Genomic DNA, 10,540 nt, shown 5'->3' with positions numbered 1-10,540 from the left:
GCTCTGTGAATTTACAGCAGCTAACAGGAGGATGTTGATTTCCCCACATCCTTGGCAGCACTGTATTATACTTTTGCATCTTTGTCAACATGATAAATGAAAAACTGTATGCATTTTATATGCATTGTGTTGATTTTGAATGAAGGTGAGCATCTTTTAATATTATTGGTTATTTTGATTTATTTTCTGAGAACTGCCTGTGTTTTCATTTTGTGTTTATCATCTTTTTCTTACTGATTTATAACAATTTCACGTATATTAAGAAAGTTAGCCCTTTGTCTAGCATATGCTATACATATCTTCTCCATGTTCATCTTTTGATGAGTATGTTGATGGTAATTTCTTGCCAGAATTTTTATGTGGTCCTGTATCAGCGTTTTTCTTTATGGCCTCTGGGTCTTAAGTCTTGATTATAAAATACTTTTCCCATTTCAGAAAGTAATTTAAAAAAAATTTACCCATCTATTCTAGCATTCTCGTGGTTTCATTTTTTTACATTTACATCTTGTATCCGAGTAAGGGATGTGGCTCCCTTTCCCCGCCTGTGGCTAACATCCTCAAGAGCTAACCTGTGAGCCACCTCCATGTATGGAGTGGTCCATCATCCACCTGCCCCCCGCCCCTGATTTGGCAGGCCGCCTCTGTCATGCACCCTGTTCCCACGCATGGCTGGTTTGTCTCGGCTCTCTTTTCCTTTGTTGATCTTTCTATTCTCTCTGTTTCAAAACTACTTTTTATAACTAGTTTTATAATATATTTTATATTCTTTTTCCCCCCAGATTTATCCTGGATCTTTTCTCAAGTTTGTTTCATGTGAAACTTTATATTATTCTTTTTCATGTCCTGGCCCCCCCACCAAAAAAAAAGTTATATTGACTTTAGGTATAATTGAAAGCTTATGCGAATGTCTCTGATATCACTTTTAGAACCATCTTCACCCCATCTGATAAACTTTTTCTGTCTATTGGTAGGAGAAAAATGCTTGTGCCCTGCACTTCTGACTGTCAGGTTGGGGCCCACGGCAGTGGGACATTTTGATAGGAATTTTCTATAGATACAATTCAGGTAAGGAACACTTATAAGAAGCAAAATTTCGAGTGTGATTGGCCTTTTAAAACCAATTGAAAACTGCTCTATTTTAAAAAAAAACTTTCTCCCAGATATCTAGGAAGAATATATAGACTAAACAAGTTTGAGTGTTCCATACTGTGACTGTCTGATTAGCACCTCCAAGGGGCATTGATAAAGACTCGCTGCTACTCAGCATATGTTTTGTGAATGAGCACACAAATGCAGCGGGTGTGTTTCCTCTGCCCTGTCTCCAAAATGTGCCTGCCAGGGACACTGAGACGTGGCCCTCTGGCCTCCAAAAGCTAACAGCAGAGGATTACTGTGGTGAAGCTATACAAGCGGACAGTCATAACTTCTGTGGAACCTGCCTTCTCAAGGAGAAGCACCCATAGAAGATAGACAGGACACAGTTAATAGCACCTTTTTTAGTTTCTGAGGAACACAAGGTAAGCGTCTGGGAGGGAGCCTGAAGAGAGGGCAGGAGGTGACATTGCAGTTGAATTTTTATGAAAAGGATTGATATGGTTCTTACTAATGTTTTTGCCTTTAAAATCTCTGAAAATTAAAACAGCCCAGTTCAGTGGCTCACAGAACCAGTAGACGCATTCAGTATCTACTTATTTCCACAAGAGCCACTCGCAGGGTCATCTAATGCGCACGTGAATTCCTGATACTGGGGCAAGGTGGAGATATTTCCATTTTAATCAGAGACTTGAAATCCTTCAAGTTTAATTAGTATCTAATAGTGCAGAGACTTTTACAAACTCTGTTATGGGTAAATTATAAGATCCTCAGTGGTCCTGGAGGTGGCAAAGGCTTCAAAGAAACTAGGCCTATTTTGCAGAACTGGAGGAGGTGGTAACTTGAGGTCAGAGTGAAGAACTGTGGCTCAATTCCTGTTCACCTGGTTGTGTTTGCTTTTGCTTGGAGTGCTTACAGTACTTGTAGGACAGAAATGCCACACCAGAGACTCCAAGAAGCATTAGAGCAAAGAGTACATACAGTGCTGTCTGGGCCTCTGTTGTACCCAGCCTGAGCCCCAGGAACTGAACGTCCTCTTCTCTCATGGGGCTGGCGGTGGGCTCAGCATCTAGGAGAGGACAACAGAGGCAGTGTGTGCATTGGTACAGACGGAGTTATCAGATGTATGTTAACCTAGATTAAGCCCGAGCCAGATCCTTGCGGTAGAGAAGCTACAGGGTGAGCATGTTGCGGAGGTGACGATACGAATCCTTCACACTGAGTTATGAGCCTCTGAAGGAAGTCACGTCATTTTAGTTTTGAAGCATCCCTCTGAGTGATTAGAGTATAATCTATACTGGATAATTGTCTCTTAATTTGTATAGTACTTTATACTTTTTCAGTCACTCAGCAAACATTGGCCACCTTACATTGTGCCAGGCACGGTGTTTGATCCTTGCATCGGCCCAGCGTTCGCTTAGTTTCTTGCCTAAGGCTGCACAGCAAGTTAGTGGTAGGGCTGGGACAAGAATCTAGACCTGCTGTTCCCAGACCAGGGCCTAGTTTCTCGATGTAACTTTAACCCTAATTCCTTTGTTCCATCCTAAGAATGTCTGGAGCATTCAAAGAACAGAAATGTTGGTTGAATGAATGAAGGGGATGGAGAGGCAGAGAGGAGGGTAGTAAACTAGAAGAAAATAGAAACAGGCCCCCTCGCCCCTCACCCTCTGGCTTTTGTCCCTCCCAGAGCCACGTCTCACCTTGCTGCAGACAAGGGTGTGGCCCTGCAGTGGGGTCAGGGAAGCCGTTGCACCGGACTATGGAGGCGTAGAACTTGGCTGACGCTTTGGGGATCCTTGGCAGAGAAGTGTCAGTATAGTTCACGAAATGCACACCGAACTTCTCTGCGAAGCCTGTGGCCCACTCAAAGTTGTCCATCAGAGTCCAAACCGTGTATCCTCGAAGGTCCACCTTATCCTGCACAGCTGCCCAAAGACAGGCCCCAGCTTGAGCTTCCCTGGTCTTCCCAAGACACCTTTCCACCAGGCCTACTGAGGCCGTGCCTGCCCACAGCTTTCCTACGGTCCCTGCATGCAGGTCAAGGTGAGCTTTTTTCAGCTCTTTAAGAGAGCTGCCCACCCTTTGCATGCAGGAATCGTTAGCTGGTCCTCCATGGGTGCTCCTGCATTTTCTAGAAAGGCTCAGCCCTGAATGGGAGTCAGGAACATGGGTAGAGACTAAATTAATCCTCCTGGGTCATGTGTAATCCCCCTTGTCTTCACATCATGGGTTATTGGTCTTGGACAGAGCCTTAGAGTGTTAATGCTCTTCCCTATAGAAAAATATTTTGTCTGGAATAAGATTTTCTAATCGTTTCTTTTTGCTGCTGCATTGCTCATTTTCTTTTACTCAGCATTACTTACCGTTTCTGTGTCATAGTCCCATCCCAGGTTGTTCTGCTGAGCTAAGGGCCTCAAACTTTTGCTTGGGGAACAAAAGATCGTACAGACAACCCCTCCAGCCCATTCCATGTGGCCCCCACCCAGACTGTCCTCAGGAGGGCACTGCTGTTCAGGGGCATTGACATCAGAGGATCAAGCAGAGCAAATGACAGGCCAAGAACTCGGGTCTTAGCTGTATCAGGCAACAGGGTTTGCTTGCTGAGCTTATATCTAGGAAGGAAGACTCTTAGTGTGCAGCCCCAAAGGCTTAAACCCAAAACGAGCTAGAAACCTCATCTTTCTCATCTCGGGCTTGTGGATGTAGTACTGCCCTGACTGCAGACGTTAGCATATGTTTCCAGCAGTGAAAGGTGCACTTGGAGGAAGGGCGGGGGCCTGGCATACCTTTGAGCGCCTCGTTGATGTAACTGCGGAGGTAGTAGATCCTAGCAGTGTCGTTGAGGTCTGATTCTTCCCGCTGGGACACTCCATTTTCTGTTACGTAGATCGGGGGGTTGTTGTACTCCTCCTTTAACCAGTTCAGGATCCTCCTGAAGCCGAAAGGTGTCATCTTCAGCCAGAAGGAGCCAGAGTCTGGCCAAGAGCGATCTGTGACGGAGGCAACTCCCCTACGAGTTAAAACGCTAAGGTTTAGGTCTCGATTTGTAAATCCCAAGAGGCCCTCTGCACAAAACAGGATTTACACTGGAAGAAAACCTAGATTTTTGCCTAGACTCGAGAGTCATAGCTACACCTAGAAGGGTCAAAAGGCCTCGGATTCTCTTTTCACTAGTTGTAGTGGCATCAGTCAGTGCTGGTGTAACTTTGGACAGGCCACCTAAGCTCTCTGTTCTGCTTTCTACCTGTACAGAGGAATGGTCTTACTCATGGATCTAACCCTCCACGGCTCTGTTAACAGGCCACACCTCACACTAGATGTGAAAGGGCTCTGAGCTTCCCTTACCGTAATCTCCCATGGGATGCGAGTGCTGTCTTCAGAGAAGAGGCGCCCTTGAGTCACCTACGTCTGGTCGACGCCACCCGCAGGCCACAGGCACAGCCACAGGCACCAGTATTTGGGCCTCCATTCATGTGATGATGGGGTAGATATGCTGGGACCTGCCTCAAGTGCCCAAGACCCTTCCTCTCTCTCCAGCGATGGGCAAGGAGAGGGCATCAGGTTGTGCCAGAGGGAGCTCTGCGGGGGTGCACAGAAGCTCATGCATTTCATTAGGAGGAACAGCCATTTAGATATTTCTTAACGTCCAAATCCTTCAGGAAAAAAAACCGTTGCGTTTTATCAGGAGCTGGATTTATTGTTCACCTGAACTGCATGTGGGGCGTTTCATAAGCTTGAGCACAGGTGCCTGGGGAGACAGTCCCAGGACCCATGAGGCAGCAAGAGTCGAGTGGGTGCGTGAACGGGGACCAGCAGGGAGGCCTCTCAGCCCTGCTCAGCAAGCCTGACTCTGGTGGTTGCAGGATGCAGTGGGGATGTCAGCGCTTGTTTCCAGAGAAAGAACCCGGACAGAGTCACAGCTACTGATGGGGAAAGATGCTTTGTCAGAAGAGGGACAAAACAGTGTGCACACATAGTAATCCTGATTTTTTGTAATAAACATTTCTGTATAACTATATACTATATAAACTGTATATAATATAAATATATAGAGAGGTAGTACACCCATACACACACACACACACTTCTGAAATGACACAAGAATTTCCTGTTCTTGCTTTCCAGTGTTTCTACTGTGAACATATATTATTTGTAATACAGAAATAATAGTTTAACCTTTACCCTCAAAAGGAAAAAAGAAGCTTGTTATTTTGACTGAAATAACATCTGGTAAGTGAAACAAATCTGATGAAAAAAGAAAACCGAAAGAAAAAAAAACCTTTTTTTCATGTTTTTAAAAACTCTTAAGCCTGTCTGCTTTTTAAATGGAAAGCATCTTGGAAACCCTAGCCTGAATTACTATCTGACTGATAGAGGTTCTTTTAGGTATCTCAGGAGATGGGGCTTATCTTGCAAAAACCCCAGGATACACAGCATGAGGAGGCAGTTTCAGAGGCTGTACAGGCCTCTAAGTGAGAGAAGAGGAGCACTTTGCTGTCTTTTCCAAAGATTGTTCCAAGCACCCTTCCTTACCTGTCTGCATCGAAGGAAGAGATCCAAGAGGCATAGTTGAGATCGTAGGCCAGGACAGTGGTGTAGTGATTGAACCCAAAAAAGTCATAGGTGCCGTTGATCCTCCTCTTCTCACTCTCTGTGAACTCAGGGAGCCTGGAAGGAAAGGGCCATTAAGGACGTGGGGTTTGGGAAGAGAACGTGCTGTGGGGTGTTGGTGGAGGGCTCTAAACTCAGGTACCTGGAGGTGACTACGGGCCTCTGGCCGGGAGCAAGGAGAGGCCCTCCCAGCTGCTGCTGAAGGCACCTGAGCCTCCTTCTACCAGACCACAGACCTCGCCTCCCTCTCTCTCTTCCTGTTGCAAGTTTTTACTGTGGTTTGTTTAGGCGTGCTATTTTTCTCCAAAGTCATCCTCATTAGTAGGGGAAATACTTTTACAAATTGAATTGACTGAACTTTTGAGATTTGGACTTTTCTGCTCACATGATTTCACTGCACTTTTTAAAAAATTAGTTAACTTATTTTTGACTGTGTTGGGTCTTCGTTAATGCAAGCGGGCTTTCTCTGGTTGCGGTGCGCGGGCTTCTCATTGCGGTGGCTTCTCTTGTTGCGGAGCACGGGCTCTGGGCGCACAGGCTTCAGTAGTTGTGGTTCACGGGCTCAGTAGTTGTGGCACACGGGCCTAGTTGCTCCGCGGCATGTGGGATCTTTCCGGACCAGGGCTCGAACCCGTGTCCCCTGCATTGGCAGGCGGATTCTTAACAACTGCACCACCAGGGAAGCCCTGCACTTTCTTTTTAAACATCTGGTGGAACATTTTCCTTGTATTCTTTTTTTTTTTAATTGAAGTATAGTTGATGTACAGTGTAGTGCCAATTTCTGCCGTACTGCAAAGTGACTCAGTTACACACATGTAGACATTCTTTCCATGTATTCTTAGTGAGACTTTTCTATACAATTCAATCAACATGCACTTGTGTGCAACACTTAGAGGTTCATCTCAGCCAAATCCTGACTACATGCTGCAGGTTTAGGGTTGCCTAGAGAATGCCCTGCTTAGGTGCCTGACACCTCACCTTGACCTTTCTGCTACCATTAACCTGGGGAAGAACCTTCCCTCCCTGGGGTTTCTGAAATACTGGGGCAAAACTAAGCCCCCGTGCCCACGCCTTTATTTCCCCGCTCAGGAGCCAGCAGGGGTTCCTCAGGTCCCGTGGCGTCAAGGCTGAGCCCCTGTGCTCGGCCTCCAGGCCCGGCACCATGTGGCCTTGGCCCTCCCACCGCTACTGGGCCAAGTCTCCCGAATTCCAGCTGCAGGTGTCCCACTCATTCCAACCTCTAGGCCGGTGCTCACACGCCTCCCCATTGGATGGAAGGGCCTCTGCTCTCCCAAATGCTGTTCCTTCTCAAGGCCCAGGCTCAGCTGATGTCCTGTCTTGTCCGTGAAGTCTCCTGGGTCTACCCAGCCTGCCCTGATCTCCTCTGAGTTTTCCTTGCATGAAGAAATTGGGGAATAGAATTCCTTGGAGTGATGAAGGTCACTGTCTTCCCAGCCAGTGTGTCAGCACTTGAGGAACCATATTTGGAACCCCCTCTTTGTGTGGACCTTGCCGGGCCTGGCCCTGGCCTGGGTACACAGTAGGTGCTCAGCAAGGTTGTGTTAATGGACTGGAGCACTCACTTGCTTGTTGGAGACCAGGGTTGACAGATCAGACCTTTTGGCTCAGCAGGACTTAACCCTAACCAGGCCAGCACACACGTGCGTTTTAAGGGCCAGGATGGATTATTTCATCCTCACAGGTATAAGACTCAAAGGCTGTGTTAGGAATGCTTGCCTTTTGAAGTTTTACCCTAGCCTCCCCTTCTTATGGTCACATGAGCTACCTTAGAGCTTGTGGGTATGTTCCCAGAAGGCCAGGGCACTGCGTCCCCTTCCCCACGCCACACCTCTAAATCCCCAGCCGGACGACTCTTAAACGAGCACGGGCCCTGCAGTCAGCCTGCTTTCAAATCCCAGCTCCATCACTGAACAGCTGGGCAGTCTTGCCATAATCTCTGTGCTTCAGCTTACTCATCTTTAAATAGGAGTGAAAGTGCCCACAGAAGATGGATCAATGTTAGCTGTTGCTGACGTTGCTGTTACTTCCTTGACGGAAGTAGGACTGCCTCGGTGCAAACCATTGCCACCCACTGGCCAAAGGACAAAAAGCACTCGGCTAAGAGTCACCCATTGCTACCCACATTCACTCCTAAGGTGATGAAATAGGATAAGATGAGCTGGGGAATTTGTCCTCGGAGTGAGATGGTGGGTCGCTAAGAAGTAGGTGCCCTGGGGACGGATTTCCTGGCTATTCTGAAGAAGAATAATAAGGGTAACTGCCTTTTGTCTTAACTGCCTGTCACAGCCATGCCAGGTCCTGGGCTAAGCAATTCACATACACATTCGCGTGTAATCTTCCCGGCAAGCAAGGAAGCTCAGACACGCCTAAGACACGCCTCTCTGACCCCAACAGCCATGCTCTCGTCACTGTGCCGTACACCCAGGAGCCTCAGTTGGGCACCACAGAGCAGACATCCTCCCAGCTCTCATGGCTGAGTGCGTGGCAGCGCCAGGACCTACCGAGACTTGTTGAGGCCTGCCGCCAAGCTCCTGTCACGGACCCGTGTCTTCATCACCTCGGGGTAATCCCCATTCTTGAAAATCGGATGTGCGAACCAGCCTCCCATGAACTGCGGGTGGGGTTAAGGGGGAACAGTCAGTGCCGGCATTAACAGGCGGGCCCACAGGAGCCCGGAGCTCCCGGCTCAGGTGTCGCTGACCCCAGGGCCCCTTCTCCCCAACCCAGTATGAAGCGTGCCTCTCTTCTGCGGCTGTTCCCATATTGCAGCTCAAATGCCCACAGGTCTTGTCACCCCGCTGGGAGCTCACTGTGGGAAGGGCAATGTTCTCACCCACTGTAGCTTGAGGGATGTGAACCGATTTGGCCCTGGACTTGACAAATGCGGCTGGCTGCCCTTAGGAGGGTCCTGCAGAAGAGGGGGAGAGACCCCAAGCCTCCAGGCCCTGATTTCCTCTCTTACCACAGAGCAGGTCCTTCCCCGTCCTCACGCCTAAGGACCCACCAGAACCTCTGGGAGGAACCAGGTGCAAGGCTGGTTGCCCAGGCAAAGGATGATTCTTCATGGGTTTTGGACTCGCAAAGTGAGGAACTTTTCAGTCTGTTTTCTTGAATGAGGTCCAGGCCATCCTTACCCTTAGGGGGTGTATGTGGCAACCAAGTGCTATGACGCTGTGGGTCCTGAGAGGCTTCTTCTGTCTCGACATCCTCCCCTCACCTGCTGGCTACTCCCTGAAATGTGGGTTGAGGACAGCCTTCCATTCCCAGTCAGATATGAGGCTTGGAACATACTCACTCTGGTAAAAGAAGCTTCAGTTCACTCTGAGGTGAGAAATTGTTTCTGTGGAAGCTGATTTTATTAGGGGACATACATATCATAGTCCTGAGCTGCAGGATCACAGTTCATGGACGAGCTGTGATAATGAGACTACAGCCTAACATTTCCTGAGGTTTGTTTTGATTTCAGAAAACAAATTATTGCTCTAACTCACCAGTTCTGTGAGTCTGAAATGAGGTAATGAATTAATTTTGTTCCAAGGCCTTCCCCCTAGCTGGCTAGCAAATGGGACATTAAGTTCTTGTTTGCACTTTTTAATTTGACCACCTTTGTCAAGTTCGTTTGTGAAGAATTTGGCAAACCAAGGCCATTGGTGTCCTTTCAGAAATGCCACAGTTTCCGGACTCCTCCTCAGAGCCTTTAAAAGTGGGGAGCAATCTGGAGAGAGAGAGAAGCTTGCTTTTTTTTCCTGATGCTGAAACATGGGAGAGGGTGCCTTCAGACCTCTTCAGAGACAGTAGCAGGAGCTAGGGAAAAGCTATGGCATGAAGAGCACCGTTCTCTCTCTCGTCTTGCAGGGGCCCAGGCTGAAATAAGGGTGGGCCGTGTTGTTGGGACCTGCTTACTTGTGCTTCCACTTCCCAGGAGCAAAATTCCATGACCAAAAGATGCATATCCTTATGTGAAGCTCATGGAAAATTCGGGGCGCTAATGAGTTTCACATAACCTAAAGCCCCCAACTTAAGGTAATTCTTAGGCAGAGTAAGTAAAATCAGATGGTGACACCTAGAGGCGAAATGTGACATTGCAGCCCAGTTCTATTAGCTCCTATAGTCAAACCAGATTGAAAAGGCAGAATTTCTTTCTGTTATTTAGCTTCAAGCCAGTGTTGCATCCAGTAAGAGCTATATGTATAAATTATTTTTTTAAGACTTGAAAGAAAACAACCCCAAAGAACTTTCATCACAGCAAACCTATGAGGTAGTTAGGTCACCTCCATTTCAAAGATGAGAAGACTACAGTACAAAAAGTTTAGATGATTTTCCCAAGGGCACAGAATAAGGTAATAGCAACGCAGGGCCTAGTTCCTAAATCTTTGTTTCGCAGTCTAATTCTGTTTCCATTAGATCGTGACAGGAGGGGAAAAGAGCAAGAGTAAGAACAATGCCCAGAGGAAGAACAGACCTGAACGTATCTCCTGGCGGCCTCCACGTCTTCCTGGTTGGAGGGGTCTCTAGGCTCAGCCCAGTCGCTGCTGATGGTGATGGAAATCATGCCACCTTGATGGGCGCGGTACACATTGTTGTACAGATGCCAGGCCTCAGCGTGAGCCTTTATTAGGTTGTGGCCAGCAATGTAGGGACCAGTGCCAGGCCTGGAGGAGATTCCTGGAAATATACACAGAGATGTCAGTGAAGAATAAATGTGGCCAAGAATATCACTTTCTGCCTATAGATGGCCTTTTCGTGTTTGGAAGAAAGGCTGAAGATTTTGGCTTGAGGAAGTATGGAATTCAAATCCTGTCTCCACTTTTTAAAG

General features: G+C 47.5%; 1 protein-coding gene across 2 annotated transcripts in view; it reads right to left on the bottom strand.

Annotated features, from left to right (window-relative positions):
• Positions 1–219: 219 nt before the first annotated feature.
• LCT (lactase) overlaps positions 220–10,540 on the bottom strand; it is a 62,027-nt gene continuing 51,706 nt past the window's right edge. The window contains exons 12-17 of one of the 2 annotated variants that reach the window (XM_067742064.1): positions 10,187–10,389; positions 8,226–8,335; positions 5,626–5,760; positions 3,879–4,102; positions 2,793–3,017; positions 220–2,161 (exon numbers count right to left, since the gene is read on the bottom strand). In XM_067742064.1, the coding sequence (XP_067598165.1) occupies positions 1,941–2,161; positions 2,793–3,017; positions 3,879–4,102; positions 5,626–5,760; positions 8,226–8,335; positions 10,187–10,389 (1,118 nt within the window). In that variant the 3' untranslated portion in view covers positions 220–1,940. Of the gene's footprint in view, positions 2,162–2,792; positions 3,018–3,878; positions 5,013–5,625; positions 5,761–8,225; positions 8,336–10,186; positions 10,390–10,540 lie in introns of those variants that run through there. The other variant, XM_067742065.1, reaches the window with a different exon arrangement.

Source organism: Pseudorca crassidens, chromosome 6 (assembly GCF_039906515.1).
Source record: "Pseudorca crassidens isolate mPseCra1 chromosome 6, mPseCra1.hap1, whole genome shotgun sequence".
In the NCBI taxonomy this organism is placed as follows: domain Eukaryota; kingdom Metazoa; phylum Chordata; class Mammalia; order Artiodactyla; family Delphinidae; genus Pseudorca; species Pseudorca crassidens.
Note: the sequence above shows the minus strand (reverse complement) of the source record. Positions and strands in the feature narration are given on the sequence as shown.